This window comes from Centruroides vittatus, unplaced genomic scaffold (assembly GCF_030686945.1).
Source record: "Centruroides vittatus isolate TY-2023 unplaced genomic scaffold, ASM3068694v2 contig_620, whole genome shotgun sequence".
Lineage (NCBI taxonomy): Eukaryota > Metazoa > Arthropoda > Arachnida > Scorpiones > Buthidae > Centruroides > Centruroides vittatus.
Window position 1 is genome coordinate 355,190 of NW_027122381.1, and position 24,777 is coordinate 379,966.

The window sequence follows — 24,777 nt, forward strand, 5'->3', positions numbered from 1 at the left end:
GATAACAATGATGACGACTTAAATTTCAAATATATAGTTATATATCTGAATTTACAAACGGTATCCATTGAAAAATAATATTTAATTAATTGAAAACATGCGGCATAACAACATAATTTGAATAATTATAAAGGAAACATTAAACACTTGGTCGGGGTTCGTACCTCACCAGACCGGTCACGTGAAATTTTCCGGGTCTTCTTCACGTGTCTAACGTTTAAATTGAAGCTAGTTTTCTATAGAAAATCCTCTCGGAAAGCATCCCCTTGGCAGATCGTCTATGAATTGCGTTTTCTTATTTTATTAATCCAATCCACTTTTTGGTTCCATTGTAGTAATTTTTGTAAAGAAAGAGTGTAATTATCAGATAACGTGAAATATATTTTATAAAATATGTGCCTATTTAAGATCCAATACTAATGATATCCAGATACTAAAAAAAGATGTGGGTTCGGTTTTTCCTCTGGAGTTCAATCATATATTTTGTCTAGTTCTTTATTTCTGGCTTCGGTTACTTAATTTTTATAGTCTTATAACGGGTTTTTTATATATCTTAATAATGAAAAAGCTTATGTACCAGATTAAGAACGAAATTTATCAATCATAAAACAATTACATTGAAGCAAAAATTGGTTTTATATTAATTAAACTCGTTGATAGTTTCTATAATATCAATTTCTTTCAATATATTCATATAAAATGCTGTATAGGGGATTATTTTGAAGATTAAATCATTAAATTTTATTACAAACTAATTTATATTTTTGTTTTTTTTTTTAAATTTAAATATCAATATAAATTTTTTAAAAAGAATTCTTTTCCAACTTTTCCAACGCCATCGTCAATTTCGACATTATAATTTTGAAACACCTTACGAAAGTGTCAATCCAAAATAAAACAGTTAATTAATATAAATTTATTTAAATAATAATAATAATAATAAAAGTGTGCATGATCTGTGCAACGAAAATCGATATATTGACAAAGTACTTATCTGTGATTGGTTATTTAAACATGGTGCGCTAATTGGCTCTTTACTTCTTGGAGACAAAATGGCTTCCTATTTTGCATTATTTGTTACGTGGAAAGGTGTACTTGCGAAACATCTGAAGAAATATTCTCGTTTCCCACGATTATAATTAAGAAAGAATAATTATACAAATATACGAAAAGGTAAATTTCGAAAGAAAGGATCTAAAGCGGACATCATTCAGACCAAAAACGTAGTATTAATTGAATAACACGTGTTTAAGACGTATGAAGAAAAAAGTGAAAGATAAATAATGTGCGATAATAAGCAGTCACGCGATCGCCATCGTCAAGTTATCATGCAATCTACGAAGAAATAAAAGTTTTTTTAAACACTTCCGTGTTATGGATTTTATTTAACTCTCTCTCTGCACTTGGATACTAACAAGGCCACTTTTTAGCAAATCCATTATGGTTTCGGCCAACTCCACAATGGGAAGGCCTGGTGGTGAGGGCGGGGTCTTACATATCCTGAGTGAATTCCCGAAAAATCCAGGAATTTTTCGACCCGGGTCCCCAGAGTGGTAGACTGCCACCCTCGGCTATATCCACGTTATGGATTTTATTTTGCTAATTTAATATAATCCGTACGGGTCCATTATATCCTGTAGGAATCTTTCTTATACGTAGATGAGGAATCTTTCTTGTTATCGTATTTGCATGGACAAAATCTTTCGTTCATCGATAAAATTGCATTTAAAAAGTGTAATTAAAATCTAATTACGCCTGAATAAAGTAAATTTTTAAGTAGAGGAGATTTTTATTGAAGTTACGCGAAATAATTGTAAATAGCATTACAGCAAACGATTTTAAGCATACTTAAGCCATAAAAAAAACCTATTACATCATTATGGCTAATGGTTGCACTAAACAAAGTACGGTATCTTAGACCTGGCCAGGGTCGGCCTGTTACCATTCAGTCTGACTAATATAACAAAATAATATAAGTAAAACATAGCGACGGCCGGATGGCCGAGCGGTAAAGGTGGCAGCCTACCGCTCTGGGGGACCCGGGATCGAATCCGAACGAGTCGAATAATCCCCAGGAATTTTTCGGGGGGTGGTCCGTTCGGATATGTCGGGCCCCGTCCCTCACCACCCGGTCGCCCCATTGTGGGCCTGGCCGAACCCATAATGGGCCTGCTAACAGAGGCCCTCTTGGTGCCCACAGGGCGGAAAGAGTTTAAAAAAAAAAAAAAAAAGTAAAACATAGCTTAGTTATTAAAATTTTCAGAACAAGCGCGCGCTGCTTGGACAAAATTACATAAATTCTTATCAAATAAGAGGTTTTAATGAAATAAAGAAATATGCCGTGGAAAAAATACAATTTTTATAGAATAATAGTGATTTCAGAACTATTTTCTCCAAAATTATAATTATATCGCTACAAGGATCGCAATAGGAACAGACTCCATAATTATATCTCCCGAAAGGTTTTTGAATTACAATTATATAATTATTACATAATTTTGCTATCACTAACATTTCTATTGCGTCATTTATATAAAAGCACATAATTGAATTCTGTGTGTAACCGAACACGTCGTCACGATTGACAAATTATATAGTTTATTAAAATCGCTAAGTAAACTAAAATTAATTACACCTATTAATTTATGTCTATATATTTTAATTTATTGTTAATAATAATAATACAACGTTCTATTTAGCTAATTATTAAAAATTATTTTTAATTAAAAATATTGATTTGTATTTTTCTCCACTAGAGGTCCAACGATCGCATTTAAGCGTGAGAGGACCACGTGAGTAAGCAGACGGTGTTTACTCATGTTTGGGTACGAACCTGGAGGATTACTTACGAGTATTATATGATGTCATTAACCTTTAGATAACTTTGATACATTAAAATGGCATATAATTGGGGTAATCCTTCCTATATTAGGGAGGAGAAGGTGCGTATAAAAACAAAATTAAGTATGAGTCCAGAACTTCTGCATTCAATGTCCAAAAAAATTGCACAGTTAACTAAGGTAAGTGTATTATAATAATATTCATAAGTTCGTTAACGAGTATTATTACGTTTATATACTTAAATATTTAAATTTGTCTCAAAATTAAAGTTTCGTACAATAAAAAGGCATACTTTGTCTGAAAATGCGGGTTATACGACAAAAATAGAACCTTTAAAAGAAGTTTACACTTAGTTTTGGGTGTTAAATATTTGAAAAATCTTAAAAATTTTATTACTAATTTTTATTTTGATGTTTATGTCATGTTTATAAATTTAAATGTATATATTTTAAAAAATTTAATATTATATAATATGTAAATATTATATATTAATAAATGTTTAAGCTTAGTTTTTAAATAAATAAATAAATGAATTTTTAAAAAATATTTAAAATTAATAATGATGATACTGTATTTTAGTTATTAAAAATAACTTAATTAATAAACAATTAAGAAATGATTTTATTCCATTTGAATTTATTTAATATATTTATTATTAATTAAAAAGTAATACAAAAAATAATTAAATAAAATATTTTTTAAATAAAAGAATTAAGATTATTAAATAATAAATTATAATTTTATGCCGAAAGAAAGTTATTTATTTGAAAGACTAAAATGATTTATTATATTAATTAAATTACATTAATGGATGTATATATATATATGTATGTATATATATATTTATGATTTTTTTATGTATGATGTGATCTATACAAAGACATATTTTCAGTATTGCTATCCATTCCTTTGTGGTAGGCATTCTGGCAGCCAACCAACTGATTTTATTAGGTGCTATCTATATTTAGGAGAAACACTTGTCAACCTTCAAAATTCATTTTAGAAAATTTGAAACCTCATTATGTAAAAATATATACAAATAGTGCAAGATACACACAATTTATTTTGTTGGAAGAGTGCTTACATTCTTGTATTACCTAATTCAAATAATATTTGAAGCATATTTATGTTTTAAACTATTCATTTTGTGGATTATTTATTGAAAACAGCCGAAAAATAAAGGCAGTAAGCGGAGTTTGTTTGTTGATTTGCTTGTAGGAACACTTCTCGAGTCACTAGATTAGCACAAAATTCATACATTCCTGCATTAATTTATTGATTTTAACCGTGTCATAGCCGTTATGTTCTAAGAGTAACTAAGTTAATCCCAGTGAAATTTGATGTATTGATCTGTGTCTGACCTCTTCAATGGTTCAGAACTTACGGCATTAATTAAATATTTTATATAACTCACTTCAGAACTTGGCGATCCTTTTCGAATCCTTGACTTACAGCATCTCGTGTAGACATACCGTGTTACGGTTTATTTTCTGCTTTCAAAACCTTGAGTTATTTTTATTTTGAAAGCATTCATATCAAATTTTAATACATCAAATTTTTATAAGGCGCACTTAACTTCAAGGGTTTTCTCAGAAGCATTAAAAATATTTTATGTATAAAGATAAACATGGGGAGTGGTGCAGTTAAGCTTTTTTTAAAAAAAAAAGAAAAATGGAACAAGGAAGTTAAGATAAACAAGAGAAGTCTGAAGGAGAGGATAAAATGTTAACAAACCTTGTTAACATTCTCCTTTTTTTTTTATATTTACACACACGAAATGTAATTTATTGATGATTTTAAATATACATCCTGTAGAAGAACATATCTAAATAAGCATAAATTTCAATGTTTTGGATGGATAAAGGGTATTACTAGGACCTTTTTATTGAATGAATCAATTGAAAAAATTAAAATTTCTTATTTTTAATGCATTTATATATACATTTTAAATGAAATAAAACTGACTTCTTGGATTGAGATAAACATATTTACTCAAAATTAAAGATATTTTACATTTAAAATTATTGTATAAATTGATTATTCACAGTGTGAACCAAATATTCAAAATAGAACTAATTATACAGATTATGAATCCTTAATGAATCATAGAAAGCTATATCTCAGGCTAATACGGCTATAAGTCGAGTCTTGATCAGATTCCAAGGATGCGCTAACCTAAGTTACAGCTTCTAGGATTCATTAAAGGCTTTTTTTAATTATAGGTGATCAATATTAAAGATTGCAGTTTAAAAATTTAAAAAAGGAATCCTCAATTTTTTTAAAAAATTAATAATTTAATTTTTGTAAATAGAACATAATGATAAATTATCATTCAAAATAAGATATGCAGGATTCTGGTGGAACGATATGCATCATTCTGTGATTAATCTATGGAAAAAAGTAGGTCAGACAGAAAAATGAGATGTGATAGAATCCCAAAGAATTTAACATATTCAATAGACAATATTTAAATTCCAAAAAAGTTTTAAGACTCTAAAATTACATTTTAACTACATCTATTCTGGTCTTCAATGTAGATCTTTTTCACTTAGCTTAATAGTTATAAAATTCAATTACACATTTCAAATTCCCATTTTTATTTTATTTTTCTACATTTTTTTCTATTTTTATTCGCTAAAAAAATCAATTCTATGAAAGATATTTGATAAGAAATCTTCGTATAATGCTATTTCTATGTACTTTTTTCAATGGCTTAGATGCTTTCCAATGCTAAAAAGTGGTTTGGGTGTTGGAGGATTTTTATTGCTTTCTCTAGTTTTTATTGATTTTTAAACCTCAGAAACCGGAAAAGGAAGTGAGAAAATACATTTTTGTCAGTAGCTTAAACTAGACATGACACTTTTACATAATGTATGTGTCGAAAAAAATCCAATAGCGGTCAGGACATTTTACTTTACTTATTTTAAATATTGTTTATGGGTAAATTAAATATTTATTTTGTAGAATTACTAAATGCAGTTGTATATACAAAGTTTCTTTAATTAAAAAGTAATTAAATTGTATTTAAAGTGCTAAAATTAATTAATTAAATGTGTGAGGTTTCCATAGCAATAGGAATTAAATTTATTGAGTGTTTACGGTCTTTTTTGTAAAATATTTGTCGAAAATCTTTATTTAATTACTAATAATTACACTTTTGTATAATGTAATTATAGTTTAGAGTTGAAAAACTTTATTTAATTATAGAAAATGTTAGAATTTTGTCAGAGGTGAGTAGGCAGATATTGCTGCTAAATTATAAATTTAATTTTGAATTTCTGTACTAATTATTTTATAGAATGAGGAGAAATTTAACGGTAGAAAAAAATAAAAACAAAAATTTTCCAGGATATTTTAAGATTTTTTCTGATTTAAAATCAAAATTATGTGATGTGACATAAATGTCAGGCAAATTATCACTTACAATTAAAAGTGCTCAGAATTAAAAATTCTCTATAAGATTTAGCATGAATTTTCTCATATGTATAAAGTAATAAACCCTCTTACACTAAAAATAACCTAGAATAAATTAATTTACATGAATTACAACAACCAAATTTGCTATTTGCCATGACAAAAGTTCAGAATTAAATTAATTTAGGGGTCTTAAATTCTAATTTCAGGTAGTAAATGGTTAATATATAATTTACTACACAAAATATTTTAAAATTGGACATGTTTTTACAGTAAAATTTGATATGTTTACTACATTTAATGAAGAAATCTTGTTTTGAAAACACCTATTCATACCCTAGCTGCATATATATAGAAGATATTCAGTAGCTTTAAAGCGTAGAAAGAGTTAAATTTAACATATGAAAACACTTTAATGAAGAAAGTGTGTTAGTTTGTATTTCACTTAAAAAATCGATTTATAAATTAAACACGCTATATTAAATTCCCAGAAATGCTTGTATCATTTACTTATGAAAAACAATATAAAAGGGTCAGTTTTTCTGTCTGTTTATTAAGGAAAAATATAAAAAAAGTGATCATAGAAGAAGAAGAAGAGAAAAAAGATGTTGAGATAATTTAGTTTGTTTTGGCAGCAGTGTGATAAGCTGTAACATATAACTGTGAGAATGCACATGTTAATGTTACATCTTATCGCATTTTCTTTTTAAATATCACTGTATTCAGTTTAAATATTCAAAAAGATTTTAAATTTATTTTATAAATTATTCCTGTATTATATAATTAACCACACCCAATATTAATTCTTCTTCCTTCATTAAAATTTATGAATTTAATTCTTTTAAAGTGTACTTTTAAAGATAAATTTGATATTTATTTATTTATTATTATTATTATTTAATTTGATTCAGTTAAATATTAAATAATTGAATTATATAAATTATTTTATTTTTAATTAAGTATATAAACTATTTTAAAAAAATTCTCATCACCACTTATTTATTTTTTTCACACTTTCTAAAATTAATTCCGTATTTTTGTTCGAGTTTAGAAGTTATGAAATTTGCCAAAAATTCAGAAATTAATATATAAATAACGCGAAAAATCGCAAAAATTCCTGAAATTATTCCTAAAATAAATTATTTTTCACTTTAGATTATTAAATTCCTCCTGCTTAATTCCGAAATTACACTTTATTGAAATGGATTTTCCCGATTCACGATCGAATAATCGATTTCTGTAACAAAAAATCGATTCGCGCAATCACGAATAATCGATTTCAATCAATTATAGAAATTGATATGAAAACAATCGATTAATTCCGACAGATTTTATGTAAAATTCTACTAATTAATCGATTAATTCTGATCGATTTCGTATGAAATCTTACTAAATATCGAAATTAATTTATTAATCGATTATCAATTTTAATTAATTATGACAATCGAATCAGTTACTTAGTAGGATTATCTATCAATTTTAATACAAAACTTAGTGAAATTTGTAACTCATCGATTTTATTAATCTTTACAAAAATCGATCTTTAATAACATATCGATTATTATTTGCGAAATCGATTAGTGACTAATCGAGTATATTATTACTATTATAAAAACGTTAGAAATGTTTTTAAAACAAATTTAAATACATAAAATTTAATTTTTTTAAAATCATTTTAAATAATAAAAATACAACTTATAAGTAACTTGATTTTATGGCCATTCATGTCTTAAATCGAGTTACAGAATTAGTAATTTCGCATGTTTTAAATATATTTAAGTAATCAAATATTAAATATTAATCTTTCGGATATTAATTGCGAGAATTTAAAAACTTTTTCCCTACATTTCGTGTAAAATTTGAATATAATTAAGTAACTCTCACGAACAGCTGGCGGAATTTGTAATCGTCTCGGAATGTAATTGTTTCGGAGTATATTTACTTAAATCTTTCACAAAGAATCTCAGAAAAATGTAATGTAAATAATTATAAATAAGTAGGGAGAGATTCTCTTTGCTTCTTTACAATTAACCATTATGTTAAGACTATTGTAAAAAAACAAAGAAAAATCGTATTTAAATTACATGCTGTAGAGAGAGCACATCTTGCGGAAGTCACGAATATAAAAATAAACAAATTTTGATACATCACTTTAAATCGCATTTATAAAGTGAAGTTGTTTGAATGATCTGTCACGTTGTTTCAACATACATACGAAATTGATCGATCTTTTTCTTTAAGTCTCTTGAAAACTGCTTTCTTGTGTCTTGAATCAATGGACCACCCGCATTAAAGGGCATATAGACTTTGATTTTTAAATATTGTTGAATGATTCATTCTTTTGTAGAAATTTCTGAACTGTTCAATTGAATCGATACATCGATCAAGAAATTAAGAGAGAATTTAGAAAAATCAATTAATGTAGCCATTAAAGACAGTTAGATCCAATTAACCCCATTGTCACACTGTGTATTTTGTTTTATCTTCTCGATCTACCTGAGTGTCTAGTCTTTTGAACTCTTGTTTTGTGCTATTTATTCGAATTTTTGGAGCATTTCCAAATCACTTCATTCTTCTATTTTCTAAATTACGATAGTCACTTTCCAAAGTTTACAAATTTTTGCCATTGAGTTTAACTGGAAAAATTACCTGAGGATAATAAAATATGTTATTAATACTCGAATCTGAAAAGTATTCTGTTGAATTTTAGTTATTAGCTTTCGGATTTATGGCCTATTAAGTGAAGAATTAAGAGCATGAAACGTTCTAGGAATCAATGAAAATGGCACGTATTTGAATGTTCCTCAGCCAGATTAACGATGCTATAAAACCTGTAAAGTTGGAGATTAATGGGTTTACGGAAGTGTGCCCACTTTAGAGAGGAAAAGATATTAAGAGAGTCCCAAGTTATAGGAGTTGATGGTATAGGAATGTTCGACTTAAAAAGTTTTACTGTGTTTTTAAAACTCCACTCTGTGGGCACTGAGAGAGCATTATTTTAGCCAGCCCATTATTGGTTTGGCCAGACCCACAAAAGAGCGTATCCTGAAAAATTCCTGGGTCTTTTTGATCCGTCCGGATTCGATCCCGGATCCCCCAACCGGTAGGCTGCCACCGTAACTTCTCGGCCATCTGGCAATACAGTAGAACTTGACGGCCGGATACTCAGATGCTAAATTTTAAATTCTAATTTTAAGATATTTCTAATATATTTAAATGTAACGATTATTGATTGTTTAAAGTTAAAATTTTTCAGGTTTCTTTTTTGTATTTTTAAATCTTAACATGACTTATAGATGCCATAAACTAGCGATGGAGCTATCTATTTTCGAGTACAGTATTTCCTACAAAATTGTATTTTAATTAATTACTAAGGAAGTTTTCCGTCATAGATTATTCTAAAAATATTTGCACATGATTTGTGCTGTTAGACTCAATCGAAGCAGAGAGACGTTGACTTCTTCCTTCGAATTTTGCTACGGTGTTCAATAAAACGCAAATTAACCCAACAAACTTCGAATTATAATAACTTTTATGTAGTAAATAGTTGCAACTGGCTACAAAATGTCTTAAAACATTACTCCTGAAAGTATAAAAAATTTTGTTTAGTAGTAAATGGATGAAATTGAACTTTACCCCACTTCCTTCGTGTTTTGGAGATTCAAAAGTCGTCTTTAAAATATTTCAAATTAAAGAAAGTAACTCAAAAACCAATTACTAAATTCTTCAAATAATTTCAGATTATTTGCAATGAGAATGGACCTCGTACTTCGCACGTTCACCATTTGAGATTTATGTGGAAGAAGAGGCTACAGAACGAAATATAAATTAAATACATTATATTTGCAGTTTTATGTAAAACTATACAATAAATTATCAAGTGATACACGGGGAGGGCACATTTAAAGAGGTTTTCATGCCCTATAGCGAAACATATACCGGTCGAAACTCAATTTGGTGTAAGTATCATGGAACATCGAGTTTTGATCCACAAAGAAGAAAAAAAAAGTAGTACAAAATTTCGTTACCAGGGGATATGTGACGCTGGAAGCGCGTGAAATGTGCATTAACGTTAATCTTCCACTTTCTGCTAACAGTTTGATAAATATTAGGAAGAGTGGAAAGAATTTGATAGGATAAAAGCCATAGTTCGCTCTTATCTGAACGTGCTTTGCAAGTCAATCTGTACTATCAACAAAGCGGTAATACTAATGCCACACTTTGAAAATTCCAGCGGTTGAAGGATATGAAAAAAGGGCACGAGGTAGGATATGAAAATAACAAATTTAAGGAAAATGATGTAACGATTTGAACATACAGAATCTTTAACAGTGAGGCCATGACGAAGACACGAACCGATTAGTTCTAGGCAAGTTCACGAAGTTGCGGAACAAGGCATGTCTAACACACAAAATTCCATTAGTTCTACGGATAATATCCAGGCAGCTGGAGATAAACAGCTATGTGGAAACTCGTGCATCAAATACTTGTTATACTTACGAATAATTTAATTGCATTCTGTAAAATGTCCAATAAAGACATTGCTCGTTGAGTCCATTTATTTATTATGTAATCTATTGGCAGATTCCCAGATAAAGGGGAACAATAGATCCAATTTCCGTAAGGGCCACCAAAATTTAGTCTTTTATACAAAATATACGATACAAAAGTTCTTTTGATAAATGATGATGAATCTGTTTTTAATTTTTTATTGATTTCATTTATATATACAGTATTTATGACTTTCGGTTAGGGAAATTCACATTTGTGACTACTTCTGTCCTCATTTCACCTTTTAGTGTCTTGTCTACAATATGAATTTTTAAAAAAATGAATTATAATATCCTATTTACATTTCCTGGTTTTTTCCTGCATGAGAAATTACAAGAATAGCTTCGAAAATTCGTTAAATCCAAGAAACCATTCTAAAAAACGCTTTGCAAGTCTGTATTTGATTATTTGCAATAAAAGGGATCTCATAAATCATTACTTAAATATTGGAAATTAACCTAGAAAAACAGTTTAAAAATTGTAAATAAAAATCGCATATGCCTTATCTTCAAGTATGGCACATGCGATTTCTTCTTAAATCCTAAAAATTTCCATTTTATGAGAAATTCTAAGCATTGTATACGTAAATATAGAATTTACACACATTACACTGCCCATTGAGTTAGTTGTTTTTCTATGGATCGATCAAGTTAGAACATTTAATTCTCCGAATCGCTTGCCTCGAAATAATGTGTTAATAAATCATTTTAACTAAAAGAATATATTTTTAATGCATCAATCAATCTATTTAATAATAATTATTTAAATTAAACGATAATCTTTCTTATTAAGTTCACTTTTCCACTCATAACTAACATTAATCACGTTAAATTTTCGGTTAAATAAATCACTAGTTATAGCACATTCGTGTCGGCTTCTTAGTAGAGTAGCGTGCGACCTTCGCATATTTTTAAACTGTATTATTCGTAGAATATTTAATTTAATTTTGATAACTAATTTTTAAATTTATTTTTTTTTTCTTGCGAAATTTCAACAAAAATTAAGTTCTCAAAACTTTTTTGTTTTTAATTTTTAAAATAATACATTGACCTTCTGATAAGGGCGCGGCTATTTTCTTCGAATTTTTCCACTATTTAAACTTATTTTTTGACTTGTGTGGCATTTTTTAAGCCCTAATTTTTTAAAATTATGTATAAATTTAATATTTTCTTCTTAGGAAAAGCTAAAATATTAATATCAAACAGTTGTCCCGCCGGACTTCACCCAGTTTTAAATGATTCGGCATCTGTCAAACCTGAAATTAATGATAAAATATTAATAATTTTCTTAAATTTTTGTAATTTTTTCTCCTGAATTTTCCTTATTTAATTATATCATATTGGAATTGTAAAAAAATCAATTTATTAATTTCAATTATTATCATCAGCCCTCTAGCGGCCAGATCAAAATTTTATATGTTGCGGGACTTCTCTTTTTATTACGGTGTACTGTACTTATTAATTAGAAATCTTTACGTATAAATAAACTGATTAAAATTGTGTAATTAAAATAAAATTAGGTTCATTATTTCGTTTTTTAAAAATAAATATATATTTTAAAAGTTTAAAAATATATATATATATTCATATGCTTTGAAAACAATTAGTGTCACCTGTTGACAGATTAAACATGACGTAAATAATTATCTTTAACAAAAAATTTTGGAATTTTAAATATGAAGAAAAAATTGTCGTCTAATATATTACTTTTTTAAAAGTAGATTTTGATTATTATTTACAGAAGCACCGAACTGACTAAAATTAATCTGAGCATGCGTAGTTGTTCAATGATACAATCGTTTGCATATATATAAATATGTGTGAATACAGTAATACCTCGACTTATGCTACCCCGACTTACGCGATTTTCAAATCTCGTCGATTCGTCTTTTATTTGAGCGCCACGCAACTCTTGACTACTCACTCCCCCCACACTATTGTTACGTGTTCAGACATGTCGCGCGGAATCGACGCATAGCTACAATTTATTTTGTGTTATTTATTTCTGCGTTTGTTATATCTACGGAGACTCGAGAGACTCTACTATGTCATTCAAACGAAGTAGAACTGATTCTTCTGCATCAAACAAGAAAAACTTTGATAATGTTATCTTTACATTCCAAAGATAACATTATCAAAGACTTCAATACAAAAATAGAAATTTGTGAATTGGCAAAGAAGTTTGATCTACCGGAATCGACGGTCAGAACAATTATAAAAGGCGAAGAAAAAATTCTCGAAGCTGTGAAAACTTGACAGAAGGCCCCAGTTCAATTGAAAAGGAGCTACAAATTTTAGAAAATAGACTCCAACGAAGAGCGCATTTCTTCTACAAAACGAGAAATAAAAAAAATTATTAGCATGCTACGAGGAAATTTTGCGGGAGAAAAAAATTCTTTGGGCCGTCAGACGAATTTATAAGATTTTATGAAGCCTTCTACATCAAAATAACTTCGGTTTACAATTTTAATATAATTTGTTATACATATGTATTATCTAAGATTTTATTAAACATTTTTTTCTAAATTATTGTTTTCTATAGTCTCCGGCCCCAATTAAAAATATTTTGTATGTATTTATATGCGAAATTATACCCCGACTTACGCGGTAATCGTTCGGTCCCACCTATCGCGTAAGTTCGGGGTGTTACTGTACTTTACAATAAAATCAAAATTAATAAGAAAAAAATATTAATAAACATTCTTATCAATTTTGAAATACTTTTCGACTGCATGTTGGTCATATGGAAAACAAAGCTATCAAACCTACAATATGTGCTTCCCTCTAGCGGATGAAATTTGAATAATTGTTTTTGTTATTTGAACTGAACATAATTCTTTCAAAATTTTCAACTAATTTTGCATTTTATTATATGACTGAATTCATGTTAAATTGACTTAAAACATTGTAAAAACCATGCTACAGTTTATAAAATGGAAACGTAATAGCATTGTAAACGGAAGAATTTTAGTCTTCTCATCTTATGGCCATTAAGAGGATCTTTTTTATCATGCTTGCTATAGTAATGATTTATACTAATGAAAAACCTTGGCCAATGAGATTGATGAGATGAGATATGTGGCTCCTCGTTTTTTGGCAACGTAATTTCATTTTCCTGTTTTCTGCCTTGAGCCATTAGATGACTTTAATTAAGCTGATATTCTTGACAAAGAATATTCAAACTAAACTTGATCGGTAAAGATGAGACTAAAGAATATATTACTAGTTTGCGTGTGTTATTTTCATACCTAGTGTACTGGCAGTTGTGGTGTATGTTGGTACATGGCAAGCTTAAAACCTGTAACTAATGTAATAAGAAATGCCTATAAAATTCCCTTGTGGCCTGCATCCAATAAAGGTTGCTCGTTGCCTGTCGATATCTCGCTCTGTGATTCCTTGCTATTGTAACGAGCTAACGACAATGTCCGAGACCAAAATCCAGCATACGAAATAACGAAGATGACATTTTTACCCGTGTTAAATGAGCATTGTCAAACTAAATGATCCAAAAGATAAAAGTTCATTTAGCCCGATGATGCCCATTTAACACAAGCAAAAACATTAGCTCCATTATTTTGTATGCTGCTGTTATCAAGTTACCCAGTTTTCAAGTGGTTGGTTTATTGTAACAAGTCTTTGAGTGTCCAAGTTCTTTAGTAGGCTATTTATTTATATAATGGTAGGATTGCCAGCCATCTTCCATTAGGGAAGACAGTGCTGCATTGAACTGTATCCTCCTTTTATCTATCGTATACTCAAAGTGAGAATATTTTAATAGTTTTTGTTTAATTTTACTTTATTATCTCTGAATTACTGGCAGATGCCATTCCAATATACTTATTTTCTTATCCTAAATTAATAGTTTCATTTTTATTGCATACTGGAATAACCAAAATAGAAATATGCTACAGTTATTCAGAGTTGGACAAGCAAACAAAAAAATTTAGGAACTCTATTAGGGTGAATTGTGCAACAGTTGGTAATAATTCTAACATTTGAGTTTAAAACCCTATTTAGTTTATGGAAAGTCCCTCCCTGCACAGCAAGGTAAGTTTAGAATGATGGTTCAAACAAAGACTGAATTCTGTTGCATAGGCGGGTTGTATATAAACAGTCGTTTGGCATATTGATGGGTTGATTAAGTCATAATATTATTGGGACAGAATCTAACATATACATGCCAAATAACCCTGATAAATTCCTGATTTAAGCCTAAATTCTTTGGCATATCAAGGATGCATTTTGTTAATATATAAAATTAATGTATTTTGTTTATTATTAGGAACTAAGAGAAGTGAAATGGGATCAAGTTAGTCACAACTGTTGAGCATCATCCCAGACTAAAGTTATAAAAATACATTAATAAAGTTTATTAACAAGTGCAGAAAAATCTGTTATAAATTAAACTTTCTTTTAATAAATAAATATCACATTTGTATTTTTTTATGTAAAAGATATTTTACAAGCTCCTCAATATGTGGTATTGGAGCTAAACAGTTCTCTACTAGCCTCTCTCTATCTTGGCTTCTATATTATAATTCTCTTTACTCATTTGTTAGGAAATAATAAATATGTTATTTTCGTTTATTTGTCGAGATCGGTCTTGTACGACTTCCTGCCGACGACGTACTCTACCAGGATGTTAATACAAAAACGTGTCTGTACGCCTCTTCCTAGAACTTCCTTGTTACTTTAAAGAACAGGGCGTAATTCTGGAAGCTCGGTTTATTGACCTCTTAAAAGAACTTCTTTAAATTTTCTTTATTTTTTTTTAAAATATATTAATTAAATAATTTTGAATTTTTTTATAAAAATATTTTTCTGCATAAATTTTAATGATAAGTTTTAATTAACCAGGTGTTAATTTTAAGGACAGTTAAAACTGATTTGGTAGCTACTATAGTTAATTTAATGAATAAAGAGTGATACCTTTTTAAAAGTAATACAGTTGGAAAAACACAAATGTTTTTGACCTGGTTAATGGGTCATTTTCAGGCACAAACAGATGTAAGAAGGCACAAGAGGTGTAAGATTTGCATTTATTTATGCCCAAAGATTGTCCATTAAGTGCGGCCTTACCCACTGTTGGCATATTGCTTAGTTCATTAAACTGGTTTAGCACAGTTGCATGTATTTTTGATTCATTTATTTCGTCATTCGATCGACGAAATGACTGGATCACAAATACAAGCCACCATTTCAAATGGCTTCACGATTCTAAAATAATTTTAAAATTTATTATTATTAACCCATTCTGAATCAGCCTGTGTATGCGGACACAGAGAGTTCTGTTTCTTACTTCATTAATAAATAAATAGCAGTCTTATTGTTAGTATAAAGAATACAAATTTATAGGGTTAGAAAACTTTGCTCTCCCTTTGCTAGAGATTTATTTCAAAATTTGTTTGTTTGTTTATCTTAATTTGTCACCATATTTTATAAATTATCTTCATGATAATTTACATTAGAAAATCAAGCAGCTGTAACTTAAAAATAAACACAGCTGTTAATCATAGATCACTTGCTTCAGTCTTAATGGTTTTTTTTTTTATTTATTTAAAAATAAATTTATACTTTGATACATATATATCAATGGCATTTTAAAAAATAAATCCTGAGAAAATTGACAATAGATTTAATTGTAATAAACTTCATGTAAGAGAAAACTCTTAAGTTTTTGGTTACAATTTCTGTTATGATTTTATAAAATCATAACATTTGATTAAAAGAAACTCTTTTGTTTATAATAAACTAAAATTGGTTACAGGTTTTATTGTAAATTCTTGCAAAAACACTTTCTCCGGAGTGAAAAATTTGCATAAATCTGATGTAATTGAATGACTTTGAGTTTATGTATTAATCCTCCATTAAAACTTAAAGCATGATGGCAGATGATTACGGAGTAGAGGTGCTATTATGCTATTTGGCAAACCTAAGTGTGTTGTTTGTATATGGCAACGTAACTTGTTGACATTCTGCCTAGAGGGATACCTCCTGGAAGAACTTTCTATGGGGAAACTGCCCTTATTTAGATTGTTACAAATGTAAAGAAAATCCAGAAAACTCCACATGGTCGGCCCATTTGTGAGGTGTGAACCCATAGTGAACTACCAGAAGTTATATGCCGACACCTCAAATGCCTCCTCGGACGTTCGGCATCCCTAGAAGCTTGTCGAGACATTCTGGGATGTAAAAAAACCCACTGACTCTACCATTATACCTCTGTGTAAATTTATCTTTAACATTTTTCTTATATGTTTGTAAATTGAATTACGAGGATAGCAGGCTGCACTTTGGTCCAGGGCAGTGGTTTTAGTTAGTTATACTTGGAATTTTTGGGGAGACATCAAGCCAGTGTCACATTAAATGTATAATGTGACACTGGCTTTACTTTTACAAGTATAAATGATAATTTATGTTAAAGAACTGAATATTTTATATAAAAATTATGCAAAATAATCTAAATGTTTAGGAAACAATATTTCTGTAATTTTTCCATAGTAAATAATGAAAATATAAACTAGTTAATGGTAAATTTGCTGATTAATATTATGCAAAATGTCCAGATATAACATTTCAATATATTACTTTCAAAATTTAGATGAAAGATTTTAGTTTAAATTAATTTATTTGTACTTGTTAGGTTATATACAACTTAAATATGAGAATTGAAGATAAAGACGTTTTAATTATGACAATGAAGAGTAGCCACGAAGAAGAAATTGAAAAACTTTTAAGGGATTCAAAAGAGAAAGTAACAGAATGTAAAGAAAAGGTATTTAGTGTTGTCTTTAAAGTAAAAAATTTAAATAATTACTTATTCTCTTCAATGTAGTGGATTCCAAAAGCACATTTCTGTCAATCCAGATTCCTAATTACTGGATTTATCGAGCTACATTTCTGCTACTAAATTAATTACGTAATTTAACTGAAACGTTGGCACCCAACCACCTGCCTTTAGGCCGAATTATGTAGTTAATTAAATTAGTTGCTCGATAAATCCAGCAATTAGGTATTTGCATTAATATTTAATAAATTGGGCTTAATACACATTTTTGTTTTTAACTTTTCGTCCTATGCATAGAAGATTTTCTAAGGATGATCCAAAACTTAAACCCATATCCTTCCAGTGCAGCAGGTTGTACATTTAATGTCATCTCTTACTAATTGAATATATTACATTAATTTTGCTTATTCATCATTATGAACATTTTTTGGAATCATACATTGTTTGGTTATTCATGTTTATTTTGGACCAAAATTGCGAGTAAGGCAACCCTCAAAATAGAGAATTTCATAGAGTAAGGGAGAAGTTTCAGAAAGTTGGTCAATGGAAGTTTAAAGCATCCTAGAACTTGAATTTAAGCTTAGAGACTGAAATATGGAGAAGTCAAGTAGTATGTTGATCAGTAGATGTCTTGAAATACAAGATGAATTGTGTGAACAGAGAGTTTCCAAAATAAATTTGTTGATTTACCTCTGGCTTCCTTCCAGGAATCATTCATTTAGTTCCGTGTGAAGTACTAGAGACTGTGGATACATTGAGAACTATATATAATTTGTAAAATAAATTGTCACAATTGTTGTTTTGATACAATTAATTAATTGTTAATAGGTAAACAGGTATCCGGTAAACAGAACAGGTAAATTTACAAAGAAATGAAAAGAATTATTTGTAATAAACTAGACACTTTGGCAAAGTTTATTGCTTTCCTTCGCCTCCTCCTGGCCAATAACCTGCAAAACAGATGAGTCATAAAACAGTTTGGGATGATTTAATAACTCGTCTTTGTTTTTCATTCTGGTATACCTGATTCCAAGTAATTGAGCAATCTACTTTATCTTCGTGACAAATTCGGCAGACAGTGGTGTGGACAGTGGACTAGTTGAATGGATACAGAAGTGTCCTTTCCTCAAAGTCTGCATGTGACAATTCACTTTGAGAATTTACAAAAGAGAATTCCTCCATTCCATTTTATGACAGTGGAAAAGTCAAAAATAACTATCGGAGATTACGTAAGTGGCTTTTAATTGGTTATGTAGCAAAGATGTCTGGAAGAGTGTGAAAAACAGAAGGAAACTTATAGTTAGCTTCTAATTAGCATACTTAAGAACTGGGGTTGTTGAAAAGGGAAAACTGGGGATTTTTCCCTAAGCCCGGAGAAAACTTAGGAAGCCAATGTGGCCCCTAAGAGCTTGTACGGGGCCCACCCTATCCTCGGGCCCCATATGAGCTCTTGACAGTCCCATTAAAAATTTTTAATCACTCTGTACAATATTTTAGTATAAAAATTAGTGATGTAACGAATAGTATATTCGGCTCAGGCCAAATACCAAATATTCGGCCAGGAGCGTGGCCAAATGGCCGAATATTCGGCCAAACTATTCGGCTCGATTAACGCGCGTACGAAAATTGGCGCGCAAACCATATTATGACAAGGATCGCGCACTCTGCTCTCTATTGGCCCACTGTCACTACAATTTTTTCTTCCAGTAGGTCTAAATTATTTAAATTAATTAATTAAATTATAATTATTAAAGTTAATACGAGATGAAGTCTAACGTCTACCTCTAGTGCCAAATTGGTTTATAATTTATGTAATAGCTGTAAATAGCCCGATACGATTCGGCAGTTGTTGGTATTTAGATGTAAGTTATGTTATTTTATTTGCAATCAATCTTTTTAACTCTTTAATGAAGCACCAAAATTTTGATTTTACTACGTATTTGTAGACTAAATAGTACCCTAAGGATATACTTTAGTGGGGACATAATATGGTCTAGTTTCTCCCCAGTTGTGGAACAGTTCAAATATATTATTTGGGTGTTTCTATTTGTGATATTTTGTTGCTATTGTTTTTGTCAATATTTTTAAAATTAACATGATTTCAAATGTTATCTTTTGTATATAATGAGAAAGACTCATTCTTTGCTTTATATATTAGTTACTCATCTTCTAGAAATAGATATCATATTTAATGAAATAATTATTTAAGTTTCAATAAAACTTTTCATAAATTATTAAAATATTGTAAAAAATATTAAAATATATGCGAACACAAATATAACATAATTAACTAAACAATAACACTAATGCCCGATACATTCTAACCTACACGCCATCAATGCCATAAGATATTCGGCTAGATAAAGGCTATATTATTATTTAATTATGAAATAATTTAATACTAGAGTTAGATGCTATCTTACTAACCTTAATAATGATAATTTAATGTTCAGCATTAATAAAAGTTACCAAAATGATTAGTTTACTGTGTTTTTGTTATTTCTTACTCCTGTTTTTAGGTATTCGGTATTCGGCCGAATAGCGAAAAATAGGCCAAATACCGGGTAGTAACCGAATATTTGTTACATCACTAATAAAAATTACTTAATTTATACTATTTAAAAAAAAAAAACAAAACAGTTTTAAAATTCTTTTTATAGATGTACCAAGAAACCGAAATGAAAGAAAAAATCAAAACTTTGGAAGATCAATTACACGAAGCGAGATCGCTTTTACATAAATTGTCCTGTGCCGAATCTGTAGACATTGCTAAATTAGAACAGCCCAACAAATTATCTTTCTTAACCGAAAGGTTAGAAACTACAAAATGTGATCTACAAAACATTTTAAAAGAATTCGAAGTCCTCCATAAAAATCTACGTAGCAACCTTCGGATTAAATCGAGTTGCACGAAGATCGAAAACTGTGCCGATTCCGAAGACAAACGGACTCCTCCCAGTGGAAACGTTCAGTTTCTTAGAAATCTCTGTGATACGTTAGAAAAAGAAAATACTTTGCTCGTGCAAAAATACGAGTGCCTTTTAAATGCGATTAAGACTCAGTACGACGAAATTTTATTAGAAGTGCAGAAGATTAAGTTGCAGCCGTTAAATAATGCAGCAAACTGTCAGTGCAACGGAACAAATTTTATTAAGGACCTCTCCAATCACGAAACTTTTTTTAAGAAACGGTTAAACGAATTATTGCTCCAATTATCCGAAAACGAGGAACAATCGGAAAGGTATTTCCTAAATATTATTCATTTTATTATAATTTCTTTTAAAACCTTATTATATAAAGGCAGTTGCGCAAGATCGTGCGCGATCTAAAACTACCATCGCTAATGCTTCATTCAATTATATTTTTAACCTGCTTACTTAAATAACATTTAATTAAGATGAATTAATTTATTAATAAATTTGATTTGCTTAAAATAAAAATTAAAACTAAATAACATTAATTTCAGATCTATTTCCTTCCCTTAGACATCAAAAAGAAATAAATCACTTGAAAGAAATTATTCAAATTAAAGTTAAAGAGGTAAATATTAAATAACTTTGAATATTTTCTTTATTAATTTTCGACGAGAATAATGTTTTTAAATTCTTTCAGACAAATGACATTAGAGAAGAGTTAGAGAGGCTGAAACGTAATAGTCCGGATTACGCAGAAAAATATAGTAAGTATTATTGTATGATTTAATGTACATTTTAACCATTTTCAAGCAAGTTTTGATAAGTGTGAAAGCATCTCATGTTATGCTCATGTGTTTTTCACTTCTTTAATAATGTTATGTTTGGTTATATATCAGGAGTGGGCAAGCAACAGTTCAGTGGGAGCCGAAATGTAGGTTTTGCAAAATGCATGGGAGCTGCAGTTCTGTACTGTCATGGCGGATAGTATGGTAACGCGCGATTTTATTATATAATATAAATATAATATAAAACAAATATTGAATTTTTTAACAAACATATTTTCACATAATTATAAAAATAAAATTGTAAAAACAATAATAAAAAAAAGAAGAAATTAACACTTTCAGCAAGAGCCGCATGTAACTCAAAAAGAGCCGCATGCGGCTCTCGGAGCCGCATTTGCCCATCCCTGTTATATATATATATATTTATAAGCAGACGAGCCCAGTGTTGCTTGGGCAAAAACTAACAACGTTAAGATTATTAGATTCTTTCGTACTTCAAACCCTTCTATTATAGATGCCAAAGCTGACAGTGTGTGACCAAAAAATTGCAATTTTCATTTTATTATACAGTATTTACATATTGTTTTCACGTAATTTATTATTTAGGGCATTTAACTGTTATTTCTACCTTAATTTAAGAGTATTTGAATGTTTTAAGTTTATTGAAATGGTTATTGTTTAGGGTCTGGGATGGATTAATTCACTTTCCATTATTTCTAATGGGAAAAACTAATTTGGATTTTTGACAGTTTGGGCTTTAAATGGCCTCCCGAAATAAATTAAATCTGAAATACAAGGCATAAGGCTAATGTGAATGCATAAGACATTGTCTAAACCTGAGGTTCCCACACTTTTATCTTCATTACCATAATATTGAATTTATATATACAAAAGACTTTATTTAAGATTTTATTTTGAACCTCATGCAAAAAAGTAAAAAGTTGCTTAATTTATATTAGTTAAGTTTAATCTTTTGAGTGGTCTTGCAAAATCAAGCTTCAGTTTTTAAGATAGCTGACCAAATTTCTTCTGAAAAATATAATATATTGATTTGTTTCAAGTGTCTTCAAGAGGTAATTATGCTTGCAGCTTGACCTTAACTTTAATTATTTGTAATTTAAAAAATCATTTGCATAACCACATCTTCCTTATCCGGCGAAATATTTCAAAGGCCGAGTCTTTCATTAATTTCTTTCGCAGATGCAGGCCCATATCTATTTCAGATTTAGTCCATTAATAACTTTCAGCAATTTGACTCTGCACAAAAGTTAATATTTTGGTCAGTGTTTCGACAATTAACACTTACATAAGTGTAATTTTACACCAAATTACCTATAAGACAATATAAGCTCGTAACATCCTGTACGGCACAATATCTCGGTGGATGTTAATTTTATAACGAGGAAAAACATAAATTGATTATAAAATTTCTTTATGTTCAGATTCTCGTACTTCACAAAGTGGAGAAAATAAGTCAGACGATATCGAGTGTGGAGAAGAAAACGAAGGTCGGAAACAATTGGTAAGTAGTAAAAAATTTTGAAAACAAAATGTCAAATTAAAATTCATTTATATCATTTTATTAAATAGCTAACGGTTTAAAATTAGAAAATATTAATTATATAACTGATATTTTCTGAGAAATTTTAAACTGTCTGCTCTGTCACGTGAATTATTATTATGAGATTCATTAGTATGACATTTAATGTGTACATTTTTTCACCTAAAAACTTCAAATGCATCTAGTGCATTTATGCTGCATACAATATTCGGTCTATTTAAGGAATTTCCTTGTAAATAGCAACATATTCATAAGGAATTCAAGCATTGCTGCATTTGATGAGATTAATTGTTTGGTTAATTTATCAATGCAAAGCAGTAGATCATTAAAGGTCGTTTGTAGTTTTACACATTATTCGTCGTTCGACCGAACTCGTTCAGTCGACTCCGGGGTAAATCGAGGGCCCGACTTGCACCGGAGTTTTCCGTCATTAAAAAACAACGTAGAACAAAACTGAATTTAAATCCTCATTTCTCATAATAATCTTGTCATTATTGGGACAAACGCACCCTTGTCATGAAAACTTTCAAGTATACAATTCGATTTTTGTTATTTTTTTTCTGTTTCTAATGTTACTAACTTTGGTAAAAACTGCTTTTAGTCCCTGAAAGCAGGTTTTATGAGATTTTAAAAATTGTATTGCTTGACTAAATTGCTTTTTCTGGACAGCAAAAACAGAAAATTGCTCCAGAAAATGAGCATTTTGGTTTGTTAATTCCTTAACATAATTTTAATTCTTTCATTTGTTTTTGAACTTAACCACTATTGATGATGATAATGTTAATGCTTAGTTAATTCAAATAGTTTTATTTTTTATAGGAGTTTAAGACTATTGGAACAAATACTGACATTTCATTTGAAAATAATGAGAGTGAGTTAGAATTTGTTCAGAGTAGTACACAAAATATTCATATTCCCATTGATTTAAACGAAGAGAATTTTAATAAATCCCACGAAGACATAATCAATTTTGCAAAGGTATGTAATTTAAAAAATTCATATTAAACTAACAATAATTTAATTTGCCGTGAGAAAGCGTTACTGAAACAAAGGTAATTATTAACAATAAATCCCAAAATTAGCTAAAAATAACTTTAATTTACATTATTTGAGACAAATAATTGTAAAAGAAGCATTGTCTGAGCATATTTTTAGGCTAACATCCATTCTTGGGAACTGAATACCGAATACAAAAATAAAACAAAATTAGAACATTCTATTTTGTCTTTTGTGTTCGGTTCCAGAAGACTTTTTTTTGGAGATCAGGACAAAAGAATTCCGCTAAAACCCCAATGCTTTACATCTAGTTCTCAAGGGGCATGTGACAGGATCATTACACGAAATTATGATCCTCTGCAGTGCCGGATTAAGCATCTAGCAGGCCCTAGACAAAATTTAAATTGGGGCCCCATTTAAATAAGTTGCTTCTAAACAAATCGTATATAATGTGACATTAGCGTAGCTAGCATGGATGACACCCGGTGCGGATATCGTGGTGTCACCCCAAGTCACCCTTTTTAACTCTTTTATAAAACACTATTGAATTGTAATATCTTCGCACTCGAGCAACTTGAACGCTACATCGAATATGCGATGTCGCGACGTATAAGTTTAGATTTAGAAAATAAATCGTAACCATACATCAGTACTACCACGAGAGGCGGCCCTAGGAATATTTCTAGATGGTGCGAGAGATCTCGTGGCGCACATTACTTCTGACGCACGGGTGGCTGTTGACCTTTTTTTTCAGATAATGGCTAGTCGAGCGGAACTTAGTAGGAATTGTTAAATACAGCCTTTTCTGTCCTATCTAATTTCTTATATACTTTTTAACTCGTTTTGAAACAGAGAAATCTTCTGCACTGAAGCCGGGCCCCTCCGAATTACGGGCCCTAGACATTTGTCTACTTTGCCTATTCGATAA

At 29.6% G+C, this 24,777-nt stretch overlaps 1 protein-coding gene across 4 annotated transcripts in view; it reads left to right on the plus strand.

Moving 5' to 3' along the window:
• Positions 1-2,767: 2,767 nt before the first annotated feature.
• LOC136979412 (protein FAM184A-like) overlaps positions 2,768-24,777 on the plus strand; it is a 34,976-nt gene continuing 12,966 nt past the window's right edge. For all 4 annotated transcript variants that reach the window (XM_067275379.1, XM_067275380.1, XM_067275381.1 and 1 more), the window contains exons 1-7: positions 2,768-3,020; positions 17,449-17,580; positions 20,253-20,833; positions 21,078-21,132; positions 21,205-21,271; positions 22,735-22,814; positions 23,673-23,831. In XM_067275379.1, coding sequence (XP_067131480.1) covers positions 2,898-3,020; positions 17,449-17,580; positions 20,253-20,833; positions 21,078-21,132; positions 21,205-21,271; positions 22,735-22,814; positions 23,673-23,831 — 1,197 coding nt within the window. In that variant the 5' untranslated portion in view covers positions 2,768-2,897. The remainder of the gene's footprint in view (positions 3,021-17,448; positions 17,581-20,252; positions 20,834-21,077; positions 21,133-21,204; positions 21,272-22,734; positions 22,815-23,672; positions 23,832-24,777) is intronic.